The sequence below is a fragment of the Crocuta crocuta genome, unplaced genomic scaffold (assembly GCF_008692635.1).
Source record: "Crocuta crocuta isolate KB4526 unplaced genomic scaffold, BGI_CrCroc_1.0 scaffold103, whole genome shotgun sequence".
Classification (NCBI taxonomy): Eukaryota; Metazoa; Chordata; class Mammalia; order Carnivora; family Hyaenidae; genus Crocuta; species Crocuta crocuta.
The window spans coordinates 969,976-997,491 of NW_027529192.1; the positions used below are offsets into that span (position 1 = coordinate 969,976).

Below are 27,516 nucleotides of genomic sequence, written 5' to 3' on the forward strand. Positions count from 1 at the left end.
ATTGTTGTATAATTTGGGTACTAGTATGTTTGTTTTTCATATACACCGTATTTAACATCCTTAAATTAATCTTGTCCTTCAAAAAAAGTACCTTTCTTAAGCTGTTTTTAGAACTTTCTTTTGGAATTGTTTTCACCATGAGTTACCTTTACAAGGAAGTCTACTTCTTGACGACAGATTCTGTGATTCTCCCACAATTTCTCCCTTTTCTTTTCTCTTTGTTTTGTTTGTTTTCCTCTCCTTTGATTCCATGCTGTCCTGGTTTCCTGCCTCCTGTGTATCTTGACCAGTCAATGGCCCCAGATCATCTGAAATGCACGGATTTGCTGAGCTAAAGCTAGCACACAGTAGGGAGAAAATTTGTAAGCCGTACATTAATGCTATCAACGCCCAGAGTAACTAACTGACCATGAAAAGTCAGAGGTCAACATATCAAAGATGACTTCTGTTTTAAGATACTTCATATAGATTTTGAAATACTAGCTCAGGAAAGATAAACTACTGAAACAACTCTTTATTCCCTGTCAGAGACACCTGATCGAATGGAAGACACTTTACCCTGAGACCCAAGAGACTTAGGTGCTAGTCCTCACTCTGCCAACAGTTAGCATTGTGATCTGAGACAAGTCACCTTGTATGTTCTGAGCCTCAGGGTTATACATAGTAGCTAGCGCCGTGCTGGGTACTGGTTCAAATACTTCACAGGAAGTTGTCAATTCTTAATTCTTGTAACTACCCCATGAGGTTGGTGGTGGTATTGTCTGCATTTTATACATGACGAAGTAGAAGCATAGAAAGGTCGAGTGACTTGCACAAAACCATTCAGCTAATAAACAACAGAACCAGGATTTGAATCCAAGCAGGCTGGCTCTAGAATCCACACGCATAAGCACATTGTTTTGTGCCCTGTATGTGCTCTCTTATAAAATGACTTGCAGATGGTGCCTGAGACCCTTGTCAGTTCTAATATTCAGTTAATGAAGTGAAATAATTATGAAAGACTAACTAACTTTTAATTTAACTGCTTTAAAATAACAACAGGGATGGAGCTTTATTTCTTACCAGTTTTTTTCCAGCCACTTACCAAGGAGGTGTAAGGTATGTGGGACACATGCAGTGTTGTATGGCCAGCTAGCTATTGAATTTCAGTTCCGGGCTCTTGGTCTTTCTCCAGCATCAAGTCACACGTAATAAATTGGACAAGTTTGCAGGTGCAATAATGAAAGCCTATTTACGAGACCAACACAAATCCACCTTTTCCAAGTCAATGGCATAATAATTCAAGCAGTCAGTATAAACATTCCTACAACTCAGTGGTTCTTTTCCAATTTGGGTAATCACTGAAGACTGTGGGACCTGAATTCAGTGAAGTAACAGCTAGGATTATTTTGAATTTGAAGTGGCAACAAATTATAGAGATCAGAAAAAATTCTTGTTTCTGCTCCTTAATAAAAAAAAATTTTAATTTTGGAGATACGGGATTCCTTCAGTGTAAATATGTACTTTAGTTTTTTGTCTCCTAAAAATATTAGTGCTTTTACTCCTTATTCTGAGCTGCCTAATCTGTTGTAACACAGTAGTATTGTATTTGATCTGGTGCTACCGATTTTATGTTCTTGTCTCATCCTCTCCACTAGACTGAAGTTAGGTGAGAGCAGACACCATGTTTCTCTTAATTTTTATCCCTTATATCATCTAATTGTAAAAACTGTAATATATTTGCATGTGGCCCATGCTCAGTAGAACTTTGTGAGTTTTGTTTGTTGGATATACCAACTTACATGAGAAAAGGAATCACCCTGCAGTAGAAATTCTTTTCTGTCACTTTGTCTAAAATTATCCTAAGCCAGGGTGCCTGGGTGGTGCAGTCGATTAAGCATCTGACTCTCAATATCAACTCAGGTCATGATCTTACAGTTCTTGGGTTTGAGCCCCACATCAGGCTCTGGGCTGACAGCTTGGAGCCTAGAACTTGCCTCAGATTCTGTGTGTCTCTCTCTCTCAAAAATAAATAAATAAGTAAACATTTTTTAAAAAAATTGTCCTAAGCTGCTTTTTTAATCTGACTGTGGAAACTGTCTGTATCAAGTTGCTGCCACTTTAAGTAACCCCTGCCAATGTGTATGCATTTTATTTTTCAAATATTAACCTAATTTACCTTTTGTAGTAACTTAATTTTTTTTAATTTCTTAAAGATAAGTCAGCTTCTTAATTCTATTAAAAATCATGGTTCCCTTCTAGATATACAGAATTCTGAAATACTTTACTCTTCAGATCTTAATTTTTCTTGCCTAAAAAATATGATAACCTACAAACATGTAATAAACATTTTAAAAGCCAGCATAGATTTCAAAATAGAAAAGACATTGTAAAAGATTAGTAAAAGTAATTTGGGGATGATTCAATGACTCTTCAAAATTCGATAGAATTTTCCAAGCATAGTGCTGGCCTTGTCATTTCACACTTACCCATCCTAACATTATACTCTTCTTTTTTTACAGATTGGTCTACATAAAAATAGTCTGAGTAGACAGATACGTAATTGGAACATAATGGTTTATCAACTAATATCCTCAGAACTGTTTTTTTCCCTTAACATCACACACATAATGGAGGGAAAGGCATTCACATTATTTACCTAAGTATTTTTTGAAAACATAATTTAATTATAGCCCAAACAGAAATCCTTATTTTCGTTTCAGAGATTTCAACCTTAGTAAGAAGAAATCTTTTTGGGTTTTTTGTTTGTTTGAGTTTGGTTTTTTTTTCCCCCCCCAAATATCAAGTCCTATCAGCAAAAGTATATTGTAGAAAATTATAAAATACTTCAAGGACAAAGAATGAAATAAAGACCAATAATGTTAAATATGTTACTCAGCCTATTTCCTAAAATAATATCTCATTGTTGCCATCTAAACTTCTTTCTATAACTCTCTTTTCTGATAGCTCTTGAAAAAGTCTGTCAATGAAGAGGAATACATTTTGGAAGCAGAAAATAAAAAGCTAACAGAAGACCAGGAAAAACTGAAAGCTGAATTAAAGAAGACTTCAGAAGGTAACTTTGTGCACATGTGCAGAAGTGGAAAGAGTAGCATGACATGCTGTTACACTTCACTGTTTTTCCTAAAACAAAGCTCATGGCTCAGTGTTCTTCTGGAGGAAAGACCAAGAGGGACCTATTTATAAATTCCCGCTCAGATATGCTAATAAACCATGGTTTCAGCCAAGAGAAACATACTCTGTTATACAGAAAAACATGTAGGTGTTTCGGATCTGTGTTGTAAATACAGATGTTCCTGCCTTAAAAAGACCTATGTTCTGGAAAAGTTGCTTGTCAACACATTTTTGGAAAATGAGTCGTATTTTTCCGGTATAGTGTGTTGCATTGTTTAGAGGAGCAATAGCAGGAAGACGGTTTGGTGACAGGAGAAGAGACTGCTTGCCCCAAGCCCTAGTATTTCCTACCTGCCAGATAGAGGGGAAGCACTTCTCGAAGAGATGCACAGTGTAGAGTAAACGGCAATCTGAGATGCCAGCTGCCGATTTGAATGGCTTATTCCAAAATACACTGCAGTCCGGACTGGGGAAGGCAGCTGCTGCTTCTGTTCTTTGGTTTCTGAAAAATAATTTTGTCAGCATTTTCTTCTTCTTTGTCAAAGAAAAAATTGTTATTTCGTATAGCCACGTAACACAGAGAAGTAAGTACCCCAAGTCCAGTGTCATCCTAGGAAACTGAATAAAAACTGGCGGCTTGACCCCTGGGCAGCACCTTGCATAGAACAGATATTCGTTGATGTTGTGTAAACAATGGGGGACCTCTCAGCTGGCCAGAGTTACAGTAATGATCAGTGCACAGACCTCTGATTTCAAATCTCTTCTATTATGTGGCAGGTAAATTAGAGAATGTTCTGTGCCTGAATGAAGGACCTGCTTTATACCATTTGGAAGTTTATAATTTTTAAATCTCAGCTTAGTATAGGTTGTTTTATAATATAACTTGCTTTTATTGATTATGCGTTTACAATATTTGGATAGAGTTTACTTTATCAAGATGTGTTTGAGTTTGATATGGAAAACCCAAAGATAAAAGCTTATTCTGTTAAAACATGGGGTGCCTGGGTGGCTCAGTCGGTTAAGCGTCCCGACTTTGGCTCAGGTCGTGATCTCACGGTTCGTGGGTTCGAGCCCCGCGTCGGACTCTGTGCTGACAGCTCAGAGCCGGGAGCCTGTATCAGATTCTGTGTCTCCCTCTCTCTCTGACCCTGCCCTGCTTACACTGTCTCTCTCTTTCTCTCTCTCAGAAATAAATAAAACATTTTATTATTCTGTTAAAAACCCATAGCATATTTCATATGACATAAAATTCTTTAATCACTTTCCTACTTCTTATTTAACGTGAAAAGAAAGATTTATTTAGAGGCAGTAAGTTAAAAAATCAGTTACTCTTCTAGATAAGGGTAATGTATTATGTGGTTGGTATAGTAGAGCCCCAAATTCCTGTTGGTGGTGTTGCCTCTTCTGTCATTGTAAAAGGTTTGGAACATGATCAAGAAGCTTTAATATTTATATGAAAATAAGTACAGTCATCACCCTCTGTATTAAATATTTAGGAAGAGAAGCAGTATTCTCTTTTTTTAAATCAGCATAAAATATTGCTCCTAATCCTTTTGAAGAATGCAAGGAACTATTTCCAAAATACCTTTAATAAGAGTAAAAAGAATTTTGTTTCTAAATCTTGCTTTTTTTTTTCCCATACCTGTCCTGGTATAATGTAAGAAGAAGGGTGATACAAAAGTAAAAGCCAGACAGTAGGTTATTTGCCATGCTACACCTCTCTTTGGCAAGTTTAGTTTCTTTTTCCTTTGCCTTTGAAAATCCCAACTCTGAGATATTTTGAACTATGACCGCGTAAGTCTTGTAACTCTAAACCTAATATTATTTTAGAGTAATGTGAAGAAACTCAGTATTTCTTCAACAGACAATTCAGATGTTTGGAGTAGATGAACTCTTTGATAATATAGGCGTAGTGTTTATAATCTGATAGCAAGAGATACCAGCTTCTGTGTTTAAAGTGTAGACTGCAGACCTACCTTCAAAGTAAATCGGAGTCAAGGTCAAAGCAGATTTTACCTGTTTGAGCATGTCCTGTTAGGTTTCTGCAAGCTGTGTAATATTTTATGAACACATTTTATGTACCCAAAATTATTATTTTACACAACAGTATTAATGACCTTGAGGAGATCAAAGTTCCATTTCTAAAGGAGGTATATCTTTGGCTATGATCTCTTGACATATTCCAGTCAAATTCATAAATTAATAGTGCAAGATTCAGATGAATTCAGTAGCACAATGCTTTGTACCTAGTACCATTCAGAAATAGCCATTGATTTCTCAGCATTGAGGGTATGAAGGCTGACAGTGCTTAAGAAATGTTTCAGAGAGTTCTTTTATATTTGAAAATTGAGTAGAAAAGCAATATGGTTTGTCTTTTAATGAAGGCAAATAGAGTATTTTCAGTATGAATTTTCTTACCCTTGGTGTTTGTTTAATCTAAATGAAAAGTCTTCTCCAAAGTATACTAGTGGAGATAAAGCATAAATATAAGTGTTGATCTAAACTGGCTAACCTCGAGTTGGAAAAGTGGTGTTCCGAAAGCAAGTGTTAAGCAGTTGTCTATTAGTAGTGCCAAACACTTGCATCAGTTTTTAATCACCAGCTCAGATTTGGGCCAGAGTTAGTGAATTGTCTGTGCTTCAGTGCAGTAACATGACCCCAGTCATCCAAAAGGGAGCATGCATTCCCAAAGCACCTCATTTATACTCAGGACTAACTTAGTCAGGTATAAGGACCTGATCTGTCATTTTTAATGATCTGTTTAACAATAACTCTGATACCCCAGTATGTGGAGTAGTTGGGAAAGCACGCGGCCATGAAAAATGAGAACTTAAGCTTTGAAGAATTTACAAAGCTCTCATAATGAAATTAAAAAAAAAAACAAAAACAAAAACAAGATCTTATAATAAAAATAGATCTTATATGTAGTGGAAAACTTTATGATGTCTGCGGAGATTGACTTCAAAAGAGTCTCCCAGGATAGCTACTGGTTTTTATTCTTACAAATTAATACCTTTTTGGCACTTATTCTTATAAACAAATACCTCATCGATACGCATTCTTATAACTAAAGGAAACATATCATTCAGTCGTTGCATATATTCAGGCAATGGTAAAAGTTAGATATGATTTTAAAAGTGATTGAGTTTGGGGACACCTGGCTGGCTCAGTCAGTAGAGCATGCGACTCTTGCCTGCAAGGTCATGAGTTCAAGCCCCACGTTGGGCATAGAGCTTACTTTCAAAAAAAAAAAGTGATTTTCCACAAGAGTTTCACGTGAAGATGTCTCCTCCTCATTTATTTATTTTTTTTAATGTTTTTTTTATTTCTAGGAGAGAGAGAGAGAGAGAGACAGCGTGAGCAGGGGAGGGTCAGAGAGAGAGGGAGTCACAGACTGAAACAGGCTCCAGGCTCTGAGCTGGCAGTCAGCACAGAGCCCGACGCGGGGCCCGAACCCACGAACCGCGAGATCATGACCTAAGCGAAAGTCGGACGCTTAACTGACTAAGCCACCCAGGCGCCCCTCTCCTCCTCATTTCTTGTTGAACAGGACTGTATTCCTAACATGCTACATTTTAAAAGGAGTTCTCAGAGCTGCCGATCTTACAGTAGAGGTTGAGTAGTAGCCTATATGTCCTACATGATGGGACTCAAAGAAGAAAACACAAAAAAGTGATTAAAGCAAATTTCTTGACCCTGACTTTATCCTCCCTCCCTCCTTCCTTCCTTTTCTCTCTCCTTCTTTCCTTTCTCTTTCATTCCATCAGCAATTTTTTTTTTTACGAATAGTTTATTGTCAAGTTGGTTTCCATATNCATCAGCAATTTTTTACAGAACTTTTCAAATTATTTACAGCAAGATCTTTTAAAATAAGACATAAGCTTTTTATATAGATTTAAAACTGAGGGCTTTCCACTTCTTTACAAATGAATTATTTGAGCCATCTATTTAAAAATAAATTATCACTCTTTTTGCCGCATCTACTGCGAGAATGAAGACCATTCTCAGCAATCAAACTGTCGACATTCCGGAAAATGTCGACATCACTCTCAAGGGACGTACTGTTATTGTGAAGGGACCCAGAGGAACCCTGCGAAAGGACTTCAATCACATCAGTGTAGAACTCAGTCTTCTTGGAAAGAAAAAGAAGAGGCTCCGAGTTGACAAGTGGTGGGGAAATCGAAAAGAACTGGCTACTGTCCGTACTATCTGTAGTCATGTACAGAACATGATCAAGGGTGTTACACTGGGCTTCCGTTACAAGATGAGGTCTGTGTATGCTCACTTCCCCATCAAAGTTGTTATTCAGGAGAATGGTTCTCTTGTTGAAATCCGAAATTTCTTGGGTGAGAAATACATACGCAGGGTTCGGATGAGGCCAGGTGTTGCTTGTTCTGTATCTCAGGCCCAGAAAGATGAATTAATTCTTGAAGGAAATGACATTGAACTTGTATCAAACTCAGCTGCTTTGATTCAGCAAGCGACAACAGTTAAAAACAAGGATATCCGGAAATTTTTGGATGGCATCTATGTTTCTGAAAAAGGAACAGTTCAACAGGCTGATGAATAAGATCTACGTTGTCCAGTTACAGAAACCACAAGATGCCGGATGATACTTCTGGTATTTTAAAGATGCAGATGCAATAAAAGCTGTACTGATTTGGAAAAAAAAAAATAAATAAAAAATAAATTATCAAAGTCCAACATAAGCATGTTTTACAGTTGAAAATTTTTGTGGCCATGAACTGTCATTAATTTGCAGCTATGTCAAAGGCACCATCCTGTTTTAAAGTTAATACTTTAAAAAATTGTTAGTTTGGGTCTTTTTTTTTTTTTTTTTTGCTTTATAAACTTATGATTTGAATGAGAAATTCAAATTTCTTCTCCTCTGTTTATACATCCGGAAGTTTCTGCCTCTTTGCCATATCCTTCGCTTCTCTTAATAACTGAAGAAAAGTCCATATTAAAAAACAATGGTACAGCTTATATGATGGGTGTGACAACAGGCAATATGTAATTAATAATATAATAAGTAAGCAAAAAAAAAATAAAAAGGGCATCAAACTCTTAATAGCAATTATCTTTGGCATATACAAAGAACTTTTTTTTTTTTAAATATTTTTTATTTATTTCTAGGAGAGAGAGAGAGACAGCGTGAGCAGGGGAGGTTCAGAGAGAGAGGGAGACACANCATTCAGTTTTTAGCTTAAATTATCTAATTGATTGACTCTATTCTCTACTTTGGGAGTAGATACTACATGTTAGAAGTTGTGTAACCTTTAGTAAGTGATCTGGGCACAGTACAAAACCTGAAAATACACTGGAACATTCTGGTCAAGTCACTGACCCTTTTTAGACCACAGTTTTCTCTTCTGTAAAATAAGAGAATAAGCTCATTAACCTCTAATGCCTGTGTTATCTCCAAATAACATAATTAAGCAAAAGTGACCATCAGGAACTGTTTTCATTGTGCCTTTTTGACCCTTCAAATTGTATTTATTTTTCATGAGAGAAAGCTTTTCACCATAAGTTACCTTTCTTCCAAACTGAAGTTCAGCAGGTGGTTAATTAAGCCATATTCCTCACAGGAGAAAAATGATTCGTGTAGGCTTAGAATCATTAGGACAGGGCCTGGCATGTTTTATACACCCATTAGCTCATAGCCCAAGTGTGTTCTGTGGAAAGGAGCCACAAATCTTAACCCTCTTGGGTGGGACATAACCATTTCTCACGAGGCTGTAGTTTGGCTGTTTGTTCAGAACGTCTCCTAGAACACTGATACAGAATAATAAAACTGCAGGAAAGGAGAAATGACTTAAGTGAAGAATGCATTATGTTCTTTTCATTATAAATACTAAGGAAATAAAAAATGAGAGTAGATTTTTAGAGCTTTTCTCTGCAAGAGTCTTTCCTTAGGGAATTAGAACACAAAGTAGTCATTATAAGGCTTACACAGGGTACTGAATTTTTTCTTTTTTCTTTTATCGGAATTTCCATATACATAAATCCTAAAAGTCAAAAGTACTGCAAGGCTTACAATGAAAAACAGCAGTTCCCTGAGGACCATCTCCAAAAACATTCAACTCACTTAGCTTTTTCTTCTATATTCACCTCCAGGTTTCTAAATGCAATGTTTAGGTACCCATTTTTTGATCTGTCAGGGTATGGGATTTTATCTTTGACTGTCTTACATGGAAGAGAACTCAGCCCTCATGTCTTGCCCAACTCCTTAGACACACTTCCATTCCCTCATCACTCTCATATAAGCATCTCACAATTTTTATTACATTGTTATGACTATGTATCTGCTATTCATCATTGTCATGAGGAGCCCTTTGCCTTTTTCCTGTCTTGGTATCCTCTTTCCTGGATTCCACGTCTTCCATTTTTTATGTACGCTCTCCTTTTGGTAGAACGTATCATCTAGTAGAGTACATGAAAGGTAAACAATTTGAAGCTACGAATGTCTGAAAATCATTATTTTCTGAAAATAACTATCATTATTTTAGCCTCGCCCTTGGTTGAAAAATGTTGACCCTCAGAAATGTGAATGCAGTGCTCCATTCCCTTCTTGATTCTGTTGTTTCTGTTGACATGGCCAGAGCCATCCCAGTCTTTTTATATATGGCCTGTTTTGTTTTGTTTTGCCTTCTGGAAACTTGTGGAATCTTTCTGTCCCCAGAGTTATAAAGTTTCGTCATGAGAGAGATTTTAGGAGGCAGGCAGAACCAACGAGATGGGGGGGAATGAGAGAAAGTAGAAATGTAAGGCAGCCCCTGGTTTCTAATTTGGTTGACTAGTTAGGTAATACTGTAACCTAGATCAAAACCAAAAGAGATGTGGGGTGCTTTCTTTTATTTGGAGAGAGGGAAAGCAGATAAAATAAGTTCGATTATAAATATGGGTTTGAAGGGCCACCAGGATATCCTAGTGAAAGTGCCCAGAGAAGAGTTGGAAATACAAATTGGAAGCTTGGAAATACAAATTGTAATACAAAAAAAGGTCCTCTCAAGCTCAAATTTCAGCCATCATACACCTGGATAACTCTGATAGTTAAATCAAGGAGTTAATGGGAATGTCAAGGAAGACTGTTGACTGAGAAGGAAGAGATCTGAACACAGAACGCTGGAACATCCAAGTTTTGAGGATTAAGCTAAGAAAAACCACCCAGAGGAATCATCAGAGGTTCTACCTGGTAACGATTCACTTCCGGCCATTTAATTCTCAGTCATTTAGTAGTAAAGATTCCCTGGATTCCAGTCAGATACCTCTGCTCTCCAGTGTGTATTAATAATATTAAGCCTACTGATGACCACGAAGGTTTTATTAATGCAAATGCTAAGTGTGTTCTTCTAAAATTTTTAAATATCTTTTAAAGATACTTTGAAATTGCAGGGAGGCATGGAGTGTATGAGAAGTGTATGGCCAATGTGAGCTGGAGGGAGTTAGGGTATGTGAGGAATCTGAAGCTTGGGAAGCGGAGGCTGTTGTTGAGCTACGCTCCCTCCTCTCTCCCAGGATTTCTGCAGGTTCATCTGTTCGTCCAGATTTGAAAACTTCTTCTCAATTATTGACAAGAGATTACTGTTGAGGTCAAATTTATTTTCCCAGCACTCCTGAAGGTTTGTATTTCATTTCAAGAAGTCTTCACATGATTTTCCCTGAACTCCCTTTGTCCTCCACACTAGATTAATAGCACGTTCTTGGGCTTCATAGAATGTCCTCACAACCTTCATGAAGCAAATGCTCCTCGGCAGTTTTTTAGGGTCACTTCCTGGGATTTGAGATTCTGCAGATGGCCACATCTTCCTGAGGGTTGCATAGCAAAGGGATTTTAGCAACATGGAGTTCTTGCTCAGTTTCACCTATGACTCGTACCTGCCCCATGCAGAGTACGATGCTGGATGCTCTGAGGGACACCAAGGTCAATACACTGTCATCCAGCCTTCAAGGAGATCTAGTGAGAAAGGTGGGTCACAAGAACGGGAGGCAAGGGACGTTAACTGAGGGCATAACGCAGAGGGCTGTTGTAGCACAGAGGACAATGTGCTTCATTCTCACTGGCGGAGGTAAGGCAGAACTCATTTCCAGCACTTGTTCTCAGGTAGGCACAGAGGCAGCAGCACAGTTGTAGCAAGACACGTAGAGCCAGAAACAGTCTTGTACTGAATGTTTTGTCGACAAGGTTTAGATAGAGAAGAAAGAGTAAAATAACTCTCAAATGTGTAAGTGTCTTTATTAAAGAATTCTCTTGCACAGTTTGTTTAAAGATGCCGAAGCATACAATATTTGGAAATGCGGAGCTTGAAGTTATTCAGGCTTCGTTTGAGACCAGCTTTTGAGCGCTGGCCTCTCTGGGACCCTGGGGAAGGTACTGACTGCAAGCTGTAGTTCTTCACGGAGTCACTGCATGTAAATCACAGAGCCCAGCGCCTGGTCTGTGTTCAAATTTAGGAAATCGCTAGGTTTTACCATTATTACTGTTGTTATTTCTGTCAGAAGAATTTCTAGGTTAAATAGGGAATGACTGAAACCAGAAAAGTTTATTCCTTAATTTTCAACCTAAAAATTTTGTCAGACCTAATTTAAAGCATTTTCCTCAAGTTAAGGAATAATTTTTCTGACACTTTCTTACTTTCCACATCCAGGTAATACTGCCTTTTTTGGATATCATAATGAAAACGCAATCAAATTTAAGGTAAAATCTTTTACAGGCTTCTAAATTGAAAAAGAGTAAAAGACCTTTCGGAGCCTGTTCAGTGGTATAACATGCTATGTTAGATGTTTGAGCTGTTCATTTGCTAATTAAATCTGCGGTTGGTTTACAAAACCGAAGTAAATTGATAGCACCATTCTTTTTTGTGGGTATCTGGGGAAGATATTTGTTGTGTACAGGGTGTTTTATATGCCCAGTGTTTCTGAGTGACAGACGCCAAGGAGATAGATTTCTTTTTGCTTTCGAAGCTGGAGCAAGAATTTTGCTTTAGAGGTTGCCTGATGGGGGCATTTCCATGTGAAAACCCACCCAGAGTCTCAAATCCACCTATCCAAAATTAAATTTGTCATCTTCTCCAAAGTGTTCCTGGATCAAAGCAATCAGCTAGGAAAATAAGCTGGGAAGTTAAAGGAGGAAAAAACTTTTTCTTCCTAAAATTAAATCTCCTTGCAACACCCCTTGTCTGGATAAGATAGCCTTTGTTCTTTCTATAAGGAAAATCGATAGCGTTAAAACAGGAAACTTTTTAGAAGGCTTCTTAAAATTTTCAGTATGATTTGGACCCTCCTCTCATGTTCTCATACTTTATTTTATAGTTCTTCTGAGTAAGTTTATAGTTTAAGAGAAACTGATAAAACTTACAAGTGTTGTTTTAGGATAAGGGCCAGCAAACTGTGGGCCAAATCCTGCCTGCTGCCTTGTTTTTCCAAATTAAATTGTACTGGAACAAAGCTGCACTTACTCGTTCACATACTTCTGTGACTGCAGAGTTGAGTAGACTAGACAGAATCTGCATAGCACATAAAAAATATTTACTCTCTGGTCCTTTATAGAAATAGTTTGGCAACCCATAATTAAGGTCTTCAAATAAAGAAGGGTACCTTTTTCAGTTTAAATGAGGTGAAAAACTGATGCAGAAAAAATTATTTCTGCTGTCAACCTTGTTATAAAATTTGGTGTGCATCTCAGTGCTTGTTGAATATTGATCAGATAATTTAAGAAAGTACAGATGCTTGGGTATAGTAAAGCTAGTGCTCTATTGATAGTCAAAGCAAATTGTTGACTCATCCTTCAACTCTCCTATATGACAAGTTGACATTTCTTCCAGATTTCATGCATTGCTTCTGCTTATATATGAAATTGCTTTATAAAGCATGCCCTTCCCATAACAGTTGTATAATCTCTACTTACACAGTGCCTTGCCTACAGTGTCCATCCTGATTTTTAAGTGGAATGCCAGCATATTAATATTGTTTAAAACTATCCTTTGCTAACTAGCAGAATCGTTTTCTTAAATGTATTACTTAGCAACCTAACTCACATTAATGGAAGAAGACCGTATGCGTGGACTGGTGTTCCCTTTGCCAACACCACAGGCAGTGGGCTGATTTTATTTATGAAATTAGAAAGCCTGTTTATCAGTTCCCTGACCCAGAGGACCAGTAATTTTTGTAAATATTAGCATGCCTGAAGCCCATGTCTTTTGTAAAACCCAAAAATGCTTTTCCACGAACCCCATTCATATTCCCGTAGCCCAGAATGTATGCACTGGCAATAGTATATGCAAAGTAATCATTCATTTCCCCTTTGTTCTTTGCAAGAGAAAAATAGATCTTTATTTGGCTCTATTTATTAATGTTTACTGTGTGATGTAATTAGTTGCACAGCTTTGCTTCCATTCCAAAAATGTCTCAATCCTCCCCTTGCAGAGTGAGCTGTTTTTTAAAGCGTGTCCCCATGTAATCTTTACGCCTTTAGTATAGCTTCATCAGATTGCCACCAGAGAAGTTTTTTAGCACCAGAGATCTGATTTTATGCCTCTGAACTGTTTAGAACTCTTTCTTGGTTCTTACACCTCTGCAGCTCTGCAGGACGGCACACACAATCTTCCGTGACCTGCTCCCACCGCCATCTCCAGCTTTGTCCCCCAGGCTTGTCCAATCTAAATTTTATAACTTTTTTTTTAATGTTTTATTTATTTCTAGGGGAGAGAGAGAGAGACAGCGTGAGCAGGGGAGGGTCAGAGAGAGAGGGAGTCACAGACTGAAACAGACTCCAGGCTCTGAGCCGGCAGTCAGCACAGAGCCCGACGTGGGGCTCGAACCCACGATCCGTGAGGTCATGACCCAAGCGAAAGTTGGACGCTTAACCGACTAAGCCCCCCAGGCGCCCCCAATCTAAATTTTATACTCCTACTTTATTAAATATCGTAGCTGGTAGATCTTCTTACAGCGGTATTTCATTACTTCTCGCCTTTGCCCATGACTGCGGATCTCCGTCCTTCCTCCTTCACTCCCCCAATAGCTATGCTCATCCTTCAGCTCCAACATCACCATGTCTAAGAAGCCACCCTGAAATGCCCCTCCAGCTGGATCAAGTGGCCACCTTGTGGGCTTCCATACTGCCGCATGGTTGCTTATTTAACAGCTCACTCTGTAGAAATTATATTTTTATTCGTTTACGTTTCTTACCAGATTCTGGGTGCTGTGAAGCTTAGGGCACGCCTAAATCAGTTCTGTCCGCATCGTGCGTCACGTGTTCGAAACTTGGTGCCCTCTCTTCCCTTCTTACCCAGTTTAGAGTTCGTGGCTTATCCTAATCATGTTCTTACTAACTACTCCTCTCCTTCGTCTCCTTCCTCCCTCACTTCTCTCTACTCCCTGGTCCCTCAAGGACCTAACCCTGGTAATAAGCAAATATTCATCTGTTTGGCACCTGCACCCAAACATACCAGCATTGCTAAACTGACCAACTTCTTGCTTTAAATAAATGGTCACTAAATTCTAAGGGGCCTCCATACTACCTGGCAGTCCTATTGCATTTCTCTAAAATCTCCTTTCCGCTCTCCCAAAACTGTCAGATCTCCTTTCACTTTGAAATTCTAAGCTCACCCCATTTCATTGGGCACAAAGAATTAATCTGACAAAAAGTTCATCTTCTCACCGCCAACTGCCATCCTCCTGCAGCTGGGCTCAAGCTTTCTGCCTCTCCTTGGGTTCCAGTACATTCCGTTTCCGTCCCTCATCTAGTGCAGTGGGTCCCGACCTCAGGGCCTTTGTTTCTGCTGCACCGATTCATGTCATCTCACAAGCATCCTCTGCGATCTCCTCCCCGAAAAAATAAAAGCAGAAACTTCCGTCTGTCTCCTATTCCTCTAGTTACTGCCCCGTTTCTCTTGCTCTGCTCCTAACCCATTTTCTTATTTTCCTTTTAACTTTTTATTCAGGCATAATTTCAAACCCACAGGGAAGATGCAAGAATAATGTCAACACATTCCCTTATACCCCACACCCAGTTACCCAGTGATGACGCTTTACATTTGCCTCATCCTTTCCTCTCTCACTCTTCGTAGCGTTCTCTCACCTCTTGTTTGGATATTTTCCAGACATCACTTTTCTCCTTCTACGTTTGTGAGATGCCACCCTGTTATACGGAAAAATCTTCCTTTATCCCCTAGCTACTTGTTTAATCCATTCGGTGGGTTAGGATCCATTATGAGCATTATGCTTTTCGTTCAGATTGTCTCTGTTTTGGGCAGATTGTCTCGAGTCGGGTCTCGTATAGTTTTGTCGTGTCGCCATGGTGTAAGCACTTGCTGGTGTGACAAGAAGTATTCCAAGTTCACCTTATACGTTTCCTCCTCCAGCTCTTGAATCACCATTTCTCCAGTGAGCCTTCGTTCATCTAAGTGGAGAAAGGTATTTGGAAAATAAGATCTGGATCGTGGATGTGCCCGTTACCACTGGGGCGTCATTACTGAGAGGCTCTGTCAGGCAGGCAGGACTGATAGAAGCTTAAATTCCACCTCTTTAGAGAAACTCTTCCTGACCACCCAGTCTGATGGGACTGCACAAGCAATCACCCTGCCATCCCTCTGTCTTAACTTCTGTATGACACTGAGCACCTCGCCTGTCTCTGTGTTGTGTCTTCCTCCCCGATTAGCAGTGGGTTTTGTGAGCACACAGACCCCAGCTGTCTTTTCCCTGTTTCCTCAGCCTTCAGAAAACTGCCTCATGCCTACTGAGTTTTTGAACGAACACATGCGTAGGTAACTCCCTTGTCTTGGGACAGTTTCATCTGTGTTACAACTTCATCTTTTATGTCATGAACAACTGGAATCTCAGCAGTTAGAGACAAAAAGAAAAATCTTCTTCCTCCCGTCCTGGAGGAGACAGGAAAGATTTGCCATCACTGTTAAGGAGCTTATTCCCCACTGCCCTTCCGTATCAGTTGTGCATATTGACCCTGACATATGACTGCACAGCAGCTCTTATTATGAACCCGAATTCTAAATATTTAATGTATTAAGCCCATGTTTCTTTAATAGGATATCTGTTTTTCTGTTATTCACCTTCTCCCTTCTCGCTCACTAACTTTAAAGTATCACTGCTTGGTACTTGTCATTTGTTTTTCTTAACACATAGTATATAATACATAATTGAAAAACATCAAAAGATTTCATATAAAAGAAAATTTTATTAAATTTTTCTTAGAACAAAGGAATTAAGTATATGGTGTTTCATAGGCTTTTACTTATAGCCTAACAAATGTTCTATCCGATCCTGTATGGATAGTGTTTTGTTGTGTTCCCATTGTACTTTTTTCAAATATGTTTTTAAAAGTTTATTCATTTTTGAGAGGCAAGGATCAGAGAGAGAAAGGGGGAGAGGGAGAGAATCCAGAGCAGGGATTGTGCCATCAGCACAGAGCCCAGTGTAGGGTTCAACCCCACGAACCATGAGATTCATGACCAGAACTGAAGTCAAGAATTGGACATTTAACCAATGGAGCCACCCATGTGCCCCTAAATAAATTTTTTATGTTAAAACAGTTTAGATTTGGGGCACCTGGGTGGCTCAGTCCATTGAGCATCTGACTCGGTTTTGGCTCACAGTTCATGGGTTCGAACCCTATGTCAGGCTCTGCAGACAGTGCAGAACTTGCTTGGGATTCTGTCTCCTTCCCTCTCTCTGCCCCCGCCCCCCATAAGTAAATAAACTTTTAAAAACAATAATTTAGATTTACCAGAAAACAAAAAAACCCCAACAAGATTGTATAGAGAGTTCCCATCTACCCCACACTGAGTTTCCCTTATTACTGATGTCATATGTTAATATGGTATGTTTACATAATTAATAAACCAGTACTGATACATTGTAATGGACTAAATTTCCTGGTTTAGATTTCCTTATTTTTCCCCTACTGTCTTTTTTCTGTTCCAGGGTCTCATTCAGCATATCTCATTACACTTGGTAGTCATGTCCCATAAGGCTCCTCTTGACTATAATAATTTCTCAGACTTGCCTAATTTTTGACGATCTTGACAGTTTGGAGAAGTCCTGGTCAGGTGTTTTGTAAAATGTTTCTCTGTTGACATTTATCTGATGTTTTTCTTCTGAGTAGAGGAGGGTTACGGTATTTGAGGTGCAAGTCATAGAGATAAAGTCCCTTTTCATCACATTACATCAAGAGGACATACCAACATGATTTATCACTGTTGGTGTTGACCTTGATCACCTGACTTTGGTGGTATTTGTCAGGGTTCTCTCCTGTAAAGTTACCCTTTTTATTCCTTCTATCTGTAGTGTGTTCTTTGGAAGGAAGTTACTCTCCACAGCCCACACTTAAGATTAACAGTTACCTTCCCTGAGGGTGGAGTATCTACATATATTTGGAATTCTTCTGTGCAGATTTGTCTGTTTATCCTTATTAATTTATTCTTTTATTTATACCAGTATGGACTTAGGGGTATCTATTTTATACTTTGGAATATAATTTAACACTGTTTTATTATTTATTTTTATTACTCAAGTTCTAGCTCTCTGGCCATTGAGAGCTCTTTTATCTGGCACCCGTATCCCTTTGACATACCCCATTATTGTGGATTTGTTTTGTTTTGGGTTTGTTTTTTGTGTACTTCCTCGTTATCTGACACTACAGGATGCTCCAGGTTTATCTTCCAATATCTAGCCCCATTTTTAGAATCAGTGTTTTAGTTGTTTGTTTTTTTAATTGAACTAGATTCTGTAATACTGTTTGGCTTTTGTTTTTAATTTTGAATTAGCATGAGATAACTTGTAACATGATTATATCTTTATCAGAATGTTTTTAAATGGTCCATTTGCTTTGTGACTCTCCAGGTATCTTGAATATTTTTTTAATTGAAATACAGTGAACACACAATGTCACATTGGTTTCATGTGTACAACCGAGTAGTTCAACAATTCCATGCCTTATGCTGTGTTACCACAAGTGTAGCTGCCATTGATCGGTTCATCGTACAACACTATTACCAGGGACTATATTTCCTATGCTGTCTCTTTCATCCCCATGACTTATTTATTCCATCATTGGAATGAGTGTTTTGGTTTTTTATTAAAGATATAATTGTTTTTAGTTGGAACCAAGATTCCTGTCAGGTGAATAAAGTGGTACCTCATTGTTTACCTGACATTTATCACAATCTCAGGAAATGAAGCAGTTCCACACAAGAGAATTTTTCAGATGCTTAAAGCCTAGACTTCCTTCAAGGAACATATTTTAAGCACCTTCCGTATGCTAAGCACTGTGTTAGGTGCTCAGAACAGAGAGATAAGACACAGTTCTGTTTCTTGAGTAGGCCACATTGTAGGGGAAATACACTTCACCGTGGTGGGTGCTGTACTGAAGGTGAGCTCAAGATGAAGTAGAAGTCAACAGTGGAGATTAAGGACAATTTCTTTTTTTTTTTTTTTTTCTTTTTTTTTTTTTTTTTTGTTTTTTTGTGGGTTTTTTTGTTTTGTTTTTTTTTTTAATTTTTTTTTTAATGTTTTATTTATTTCTAGGGGAGAGAGAGAGAGACAAGCGTGAGCAGGGGAGGGTCAGAGAGAGAGGGAGTCACAGACTGAAACAGGCTCCAGGCTCTGAGCTGGCAGTCAGCACAGAGCCCGACGCGGGGCTCGAACCCACGAACCGTGAGATCATGACCTAAGCGAAAGTCGGACGCTTAACCGACTAAGCCCCCCAGGCGCCCCTAATGTTTATTTGTTTTTGAGAGAGAGAGAATGTGTGTGTGCACAAGCAGGGGAAGGGCAGAAGAGAGGGGAACAGATCATCCAAAGCAGGTTCCGTACTGACAGCCTGATGAGGGGCTCAAATTCACGAACCTCTAAATCCTGACCCTGAGTCAAAGTCATGCTTAACCAACTAAGGTTAATGTCTTGACAGTTTTTAAGGATAAATATTAGTTAGCCAGAGGCAATGGGAGCAAAGGAAGGAGGCAGGGAGGTGAAGGGAGATGAACGAGGGTGTTTGAACAGAATGAGCGGCATGTAACTCGGGGTGTGGCTATCGGGAGTGGGGAGAGGGAACAGTGGGCCCCGGATCCATCGTGAAGGCCCTCGTGTGTATGCGTTTACATTCTGGGGGCGCTGTGGGAGGGTTTTCACACTCTCAAGGTCTCAGAAATAGAGCCAAATAAACTGAAAAGAAACCAACACTGACTAGATGTGTGGAAAAATTTCAAATTAAAAATGGTTTCCTCTGGTGCAATCCTTGTAACTATTGTACAACAGCCAACTTTAGCTGTCTTGTTAATGCCTCTAAAAATTCTTTTCCGTTTCCTGGCAGAGCTTAGCTAGTAGTTCCTGTTAACTCAGGTAGACATCACAGTGATCTGTGTACACAGTGTATTGGTCTCACAGGCTTCTCCTGCTCTGCTTACATGTCATTTTACACAAATATATCACACGAGCATTTGGGCTAACTACATGTCGCTATAACATTAGTTGGGGTTATTCTCTATGTTAATGAATGGTGCGTGTGCCTCAGAAAGTTCTGAGTGACTAGGACGTAACCAGGTTTCTGAATCCGGCCAGTATTCTCATGAACTATCTCCACATTTCCATAAAGCCACCAGCAAATAATAGCAACTCTTTTTTGCAGATGAGAAACTTCAAATAGTGACTTAGCTATATCACCTCAAACCTCCTTGTTTAATAATGTCTTTCCTATAAATGCTGCCTCCAAAATAAAATGGTTCAAGATGAAATAAGCATATGTAAATGTCAGATAACAAGCTTATATAATCCCTTAGTCACGAAGGCAGTTCCAGAAGGAGGTACAAGGCATCTAAAACAGAATATTGTAATTTTTATAAAACAAGAGATGGAGAAAGGACTGGGAAACAGTCCAAAAGGACAATAACAGCCTCTCTTAATTGGAGTGAATTAAATAAGACAGTTTATTAAAATTAATAAGATAGCTGACTAATATCTACTGAAATACAAAACAAAGTAGGAAACACAGTTCGTACCTTGGCTTGATAAGCACCAAAAAACCACGTTTTGCCTGCATTTGTTTTGTCATAGCTTCATACTTGTAGTAATCAGGAGAAACTTCTAGGTAGGCTGCAAAGTGGTTTTCCAGCTTCTTTTACAGATGTGTAGGACCACCTGACTCATTCTGTGTCTTAAAAATTCATGAGAACTAAAAAATAATAATAATTCATGAAAAAATTAATATCTTCAAATAAGGGACTAATTATAATTGATGTCGAAGATTTATTGAATTTTCTGAGTAATTATTCATGTAAGAAATTTAAGTACAAATCATTTTTAACATTAAGACTAACTCATATTCAATACAAGCTCCTGACCAGCATTCTTTGTTTTTAAGAATAATTTGCATACAGTACAGTATTAGTTTCAGATGTACACTATAATGAACTGTATTTATAAAATGGTCACCACAGTAAGTCCAGTTACCATCTACCACCATGCAAAGTTACAGATTTATTGACTATATTCCCTGTGCTGTACATTAATTCCCATGTCTTCTGTATTTTACAACTGGAAGATTGTATCTCTTAATCCCCTTCAACTGTTTTCTCCATCTCCCCCACGTCCCCATCCTTCTGGCAACCCCCAGTTCTCTGGATCTGTTTTTGTTTTGTTTGTTCATTCGCTTTTTATTTATTTTTTTTTTATTTTTAAATATTTGTATTTATTTCTAGGAGAGAGAGACAGCATGAGCAGGGGAGGGTCAGAAAGAGAGGGAGATACAGACTCTGAAATAGGCTCCAGGCTCTGAGCTGGCAGTCAGCACAAAGCCCGATGCGGGGCTTGAACCCACGAACCGCGAGATCATGACCTAAGCGAAAGTCGGACGCTTAACCGACTAAGCCACCCAGGCGCCCCGTTCATTTGCTTTTTAGATTCCACCTGTAAATGAAATTATATGGTATTTTTTTTTTTTTATGTTTCGCTTGTTTTACTTAGCGTAATACCCTCTAGATCCATCTATGTTATCACACATGGCTACATTTCGTTCTTATGGCCGTGTAATGTTCCTGTGTGTGTGTGTGTGTGTGTGTGTGTGTGTGTGTGTACATTCACACCACATTTTCTTTATCCTTTCGTCTATTGGTGGACATCAGGTTGCTTCCAAATTTGGGCTATTATAAATAATGCTACCATGAACATAGGAGTGCATGTGTCTTTTCAGAATAGTGTTTTCATTTTCTTTGGGTAAATACCCAAAACTGGAATTACTGGATTATATGGTAGTTCTATGTATAGTTTTTTTCTTGGAGGCTTTAATGTTTTCTATGTATACTATCATATCATCTGCAAATAGTGAGTTTTACTTTTTTATTTTCTAATTTGAACGCCATTTCTTGGGGCGCCTGGGTGGCTCAGTTGTTTGAGTGTCTGACTCTTGATTTCAGCTCAGGTCATGATCCCAGGGTGGTAGGATTGAGTCCTGTATCACGCTCCACACTGAGCGTGTAACCTGCTTAGATTCTCTCTCCCTGTCTGCCCCTCTCCCTACTCGTGTTTTCTGTCTCTCTCTAAAGAAAAAAAAAAAGAAGGAAAGAAAAGAAAGAGAAGGAAAGGAAGGAAGAGAGAGAGAGAGAAGGAAGGAAAAAAGGGAAGGAAAGGGAGGGAGGAAAGCAGGGAGAAAGGGAGAAAGAAATGGGTGTCTTGCTTAATTGTTGTGGCTAGGATTTCCAATACTATGTTGAATAAAAGTGGTGACAGTGCATCCTTGTCATGTTCCTGATCTTAGAAGGAAAAATCTTTTTATTGTTGAGTGTGATGTTAGATCTGGGTTTGTCATATATGATCCTTATTATGTTGAGGCACATTTTCTTTGTATCCACTTTGTTGAGAGTTTTATCATAAATGGATGTTAAATTTTGTCAAACACTTTTTCTCCATCTGTTGAGATGATAATATGATTTTTATCCTAAATTTTAATGTGATGTATCACATTGATTGATTTCAGGTATTGAACCATCCTTGCATCCCTAGAATAAATCTTACTGGATCATGGTATATGATCATTTAAGGTATTGTTGATTCAGTTTGCTAATATTTTGTTGAGTATTTTTCCACCTGTATTTATTAAGAATATTGGCCTGTAGTTTTCTTTTCTGTTGTGTCTTTGATTTTGGTACCAGGGTAATCCTAGCCTCAGAGGATGAATTTGGAGGTTTTCTATCCTCTTCATTTTTTTAAATTTTAAATTTTATTTTTTTGGAATAGATTGAGGAGGATAGGGATTAACTCTTCTTTAAATGTTTGGTGGAAATCATCTATGAAGCTATCTGGTCCTGGATTTTAGTTTTTGGGGAGTTTTATTACTCTGGTTTTACTACTAGTAATTGGTCTATTCAGAATTTCTATTTCTTTCTGATTCAATCATGGAAGATTTTATGTTTATAAAAATTTATTCATTTCTTCTAGGCTGGCCAATTTGTTGGCATATGATTTTTAATAGTCTTTTATAATCCTTTAAAAGATGATAGTATTGTTACTTTTTTTCATTCCTAGTTTTATTTGAATCTTCTCACTTTTCCTTGATGAGTCTGAGTAAAGGTTTATTAATTCTGTTTATCTTGTCAAAGAACCAGCTCTTAGTTTCATAGATCTTTTCTGTTGCTTATTTAGTCTCTCTGTCACTAATTGCACTCTATTATTTTCTTCCTTCTACTAACTTTGGACAGTGTTTGTTCTTTTTCTAGTTCTCTTAGGTGTAAAGGTTAGATTGTTTATTTGAGATTTTTCTTGTTTTTTGATGTAGGCCTGTATTGCTATAAACTTCCCTGTTAGAATTGCTTTTGCTGCCTCCTGTAGATTTTAGAACACTGTATTTCCCTTTTTATTAATCTCAAAGGGTTTTTTTTAATTTCTTCCTTGATCTCTTCACTGACTGTTGGTAGTTTAGTAGCATGTTATTCAGCGTCCATTTGTTTGTGTTTTTTCCAGTTTTTTTTTTTTTTTTTCTTGTCATGAATTTCTACTTTCCTACCATTGTGGTCAGAAAAGATTCTTCATAGGATTTCAGTCCTCTTTATTGAGACCTCTTTTGCAGCCTAACATGTGATCTGTCCTGGAGAATGTTCCATGTATACTTGAAAATAATGTGTATTCTGCTGTTTTTAGATGGAATCCTCTCTATGTATTAAGTTCACCTGGTCCAATGTGTTATTTAAGACCAGTATTTCGTTATTAATTCTCTGTCTGGGTGATCTACCCATTGATGTAAATGGATGCTGCAGTCCCTACTATTGTATTATTTTCAGTTTCTCCCTTTGCATTTGTTAATATTTGCTTTATATGTTTAGGTGCTTCTATGTTAGGTGCATAAATATTTAGTAATGTTATGGATGGATGGATAATGGAAAGCCCTTCTCTAGAATGCTGACTGGTAAATGTGGATGGAATGATGAAGTTGGAAAATCGCCAGTATGCTACCATCACAATAAAGATTGGTTTATTGGTTTAAGCAAGAATTTTTTTTTTATAAAAAAGTTTTTTAATGTTTTATTTATTTCTGAGAGAGAGAGAGAGACAGTGTGAGCAGGGGAGGGTCAGAGAGAGAGGGAGACCCAGAATCTGATACAGGTTCCAGGTTCTGAGCTGTCAGCACAGAGCCCGACGCGGGGCTTGAACCCACGAACCGTGAGATCATGACCTGAGCCGAAGTGAGGTGCTTAACCGACTGAGCCACCCAGGAGCCCTTAAGCAAGACTTTTCAATGGATGCTAACTATGAGGGGATAGTTTTCACAAGGAACAGGATACTTACATAGTCTTGTCTTCCCACCCACTGCTTCTTAGTTTACAAGGAAGAAAATAAGTATAAAATGGAAAAACCTGTCAGAGGCAGATGGGTCTCTCAATGTGATATCTTGAGAGACAGTCAGCGTCATTTATGTCATATTTGTATGTAAGGTAGATGCATAACCTGAATTTAATCATGAGGAAACATCAGACAAAACCAAAATGAAAAACATTCCATTTAAGAAAAAAGTGGCCTCAGGGCATCTTGGTGGCTCAGCTGGCCAAGTATCTGACTTCAGCTCAGGTCATGATCTCATGGTTTGTGAATTCAAGCCCTGCATCAGGGTGTCTGCTGTCAACACAGAGCCCACTTCAGATCCTCTGTCCCCCCCCCCCGTCCTCTGTCCCTCCCCAGCTTGCTCTCTCAAAAAAAAAAAGTGACCCATATTTAAAATTTCAGTGTCATGAAAGGGGAGAGGAATGCAGGGGGTTGGCTAAGGAACTATTCCAGATTGAAGGAAACCAAAGAAACGTGACAACATAATGCTAATCGTTGATCTAGAGCTGGATCTAGATTCAAAAAAAGTGATAAAAACCCATGATTGAGACAATAGCCAAGATTGGAATATTAATGGTAGATTAGATAAAAAGTACTGATGTTAAATTTTCTACATTTGCTAACTGTGCTCTGATTATTTTAGAGAATACCTTTGTTCTTAAGAAATACACAATGGAGGGGCGTCTGGGTGGCTCGGTTGGGCGTCCGACTTCGGCTCAGGTCATGATCTCACGGTTCATGGGTTCGAGCCCCACATAAGGGCTCTGTGCTGACATAGCTGACAGGCTCAGAGCCTGGAGCCTGTTTAGGATTCTCTGTCTCCCTCTTTCTCTGACCCTTCCCTGCTCATGCTGTCTCTCTCTCACTAAGAAATAAATAAAATATTTTTAAAAAAGAAATACACAATGAAGTAGTAGTTTTTTAATTTCTTTAATTTTTATTTTTTTTAATGTTTGTTTATTTTTGAAGAAGAGACACAGAGCATGAGTTGGGGAGGAGCAGAGAGAGAGGGAGACACAGAATCTGAAACAGGTTCCAGGCTCTGAGCCGTTAGCACAGACCCCGATGCGGGGCTCGAACTCACAAACTGTGAGATCATGACCTGAGCCAAAGTCAGACACTTAACCGACTGAGCCACCCAGGCGCCCCAAGAAATACACACTGAAGTATTAAGGAGTAAAGGGGCATGATGTCTGTAACTTATTCTCAAATGGTTCTAGAAAACAGTTGTTCGTGTGTGGAAAGAGAATACAGTAACACATGTACTGCATCTTAACAGTTGGTGAATTTGAGTAAGAGCTACAAAGGAGTTTTCTATTTAAATCTTGCAACTTTTCTGTAAATTTAAAATTATTTCAAAGTAAAAAGTTTTTAATTCTGTTCCATGTTTTCCAGCCCTTTCTAAGGCACAGAATGATGTGATGACAATGAAAATACAATCAGAGAGACTTTCAAAAGAATATGATCGACTTCTGAAAGAACACTCAGAACTTCAGGTGGGTGACACCTACTTTATGGACCTAAGTTTTTTGAAATAGTAATCACTAAGTCAACTATTTGGGTCATTTGTCCTTCCCAGATCAAGAAGATGTACTCAATCCTGGCTCTTTAAATTTTTTTTTTTTAATGTTTATTCATTTTTGAGAGATGGAGAGAGACAGAGCATGAGTGGGAGAAGGACAGAGAGCAAGGGAGACGCAGAATCCGAAGCAGCTCCCGGCTCTCAGCTGTCAGCACGGAGCCGACGCGGGGCTTGAAACCATGAACCATGAGATCATGACCTGAGCGAGCCAAAGTCGGACCCTCATCTGACTGAGCTGCCCAGGTGCCCCTATCCTGGCTTTTTAAAAATGATGAGAGAGGGGTGCCTGGGTGGCTCAGTCGGTTAAGCGTCCAGCTTCGGCTCAGGTCATGATATCGCAGCTCGTGGGTTCGAACCCCGCGTCGGGCTCTGTGCTGACAGCTCAGAGCCTGGAGCCTGTTTCGGATTTTGTGGCTCCCTCTCCTTCTGTCCCTCTCTTGCTCATGCTGTCTGTCTCTCTGTCTCTCTCTCTCTCAAAAATTTAAAAAAAAAAAAATTTTTTTTAAATGATGAAGGAAACCAGATTTTTACCGAGAGGATGAAGATGAGAATATCACATGAAAATATAAGTAGTTGTCACATAGAGAATTACTGACATGCTAACTTACTGCATTCTAGTTTTAGTAGGATTTTAAGCAAAAGAACTGAGCCACAAAAATGGCAGCATTGAAAAACAAGCTGGTCCTATAAACAGTTCGGTGTGCTGTGGGCCGTGCTGCTCTGCGCATGCCAAAACACGGTCACAGCCTGAGCCCCCTGCTCGCTGCCGCTCGCCCCTCCCAGCGCCTTTCTCTTCCGCTCCGGGCCAGCAGAGTCCGTGCCCTGCCCGCATCCACGCTTAGCTTGACCGGCCCTCCCTCTTGGTTTGCCAGGCCCTGCTCTGAACTGATTCCCAGCCACTCTCTGACCACACGTCGGAGAATTCGGGGAGTCGCCGTTCCTGAGGCAGCACTGGTCCTGCCCGTCCCTCCTGAGATGGAGGGCCTCTGCTTCTCCTCTTTCAGGTTGGGCTTATCCTAAGAATTTGGCAGCTTTTAGTACCTTTCAATCAGTCTTTTTTTTTTTAAGTTTATTTATTTTGAGAGAGAAAGTATAAGCAGTGGAAGGGCAGAGAGAGGAGAGACAGAATCCTAAGCAGGCTCTGCACCCTCAGTGCAGAGCCCAGTGTGGGGACTCGAACTCCCGAACCGTGAGATCCTGACCTTAGCTCAAGAGTCGGACACTTAACCACCTGCACCACCCAGGTGTCCCTCAATCAGGGCTTTTTAGCAATTACAACTGTGCAGTTACGAAACCCTGGTCCCAGGACTCAGTTCATTGTATCTTCCTGGTCATCGTATCTCCAGGGTCCCGCACATCATCTGGCGAGAAGCGAGCAGGTACTATACCCACAAGCCTTAGAGTCAGACAGACCTGGGGTGACTCTGAGTCTCCTACTGTGGGATCCCCAGCAGGTTAGGGTACCCCTCTGCAGCCGACTTTTCTTCACCTGTAAAACCAGGATAATAACAGCACCTGGTCCACCAGGTTGTGGCTAGAATTAAATAGAATGTGTGGGGAACTTAGCACTGTGCCTGGCTGATAGGAAACACTCAAGAAATGTTACCTGTTACAATTATCATCATCAGTATACATTCCTCTGTCAGAGTTTTGCTCTAAGAATGACTTATTCTCAACCAGCCACTTTGGCCTTGATTTAGGAATCCAGAGCGCATTTATGATCTGGTAGCCCTAGTTGAGTTGCATGTTTGATTTAACCAACCTTTGACAGCAGGGCACTCCAGAGAAGGGTGATCCCCTATGTGCCTCAGACCCAGGACCCGGAGAGCCCAGTTCACATGGTCCGGAGTAGACAGTCAGCTTCTCAACAAGACCACCTTTTCCCCATCTCTGAAACATGGGTCCTGAAATTGCTGACTTCACCATGGCAGGATGAGTATTTCTCCAGGGCGTCCTTCAAGATCTGCCATGGAAAATGAAAGAACACTTCAGAAGCCTTT

The 27,516-nt window shown here is 39.2% G+C and overlaps 1 protein-coding gene, 1 non-coding gene and 1 pseudogene across 2 annotated transcripts in view; all 3 read left to right on the forward strand.

Moving 5' to 3' along the window:
• LOC144226810 (B-cell receptor-associated protein 29-like) overlaps positions 1 to 27,516 on the forward strand; it is a 46,935-nt gene that overhangs the window by 14,037 nt on the left and 5,382 nt on the right. The window contains exons 6-7 of the mRNA XM_077758337.1: positions 2,947 to 3,055; positions 25,330 to 25,430. Of these exons, the coding sequence (XP_077614463.1) occupies positions 2,947 to 3,055; positions 25,330 to 25,430 (210 nt within the window). The remainder of the gene's footprint in view (positions 1 to 2,946; positions 3,056 to 25,329; positions 25,431 to 27,516) is intronic.
• On the forward strand, positions 6,650 to 6,758 carry LOC144226817 (small nucleolar RNA U109). Its single transcript, XR_013333744.1, has one exon. It is a non-coding gene; the product is annotated as a small nucleolar RNA U109 (small nucleolar RNA).
• Positions 7,066 to 7,774, forward strand: LOC144226779 (large ribosomal subunit protein uL6 pseudogene; annotated as a pseudogene).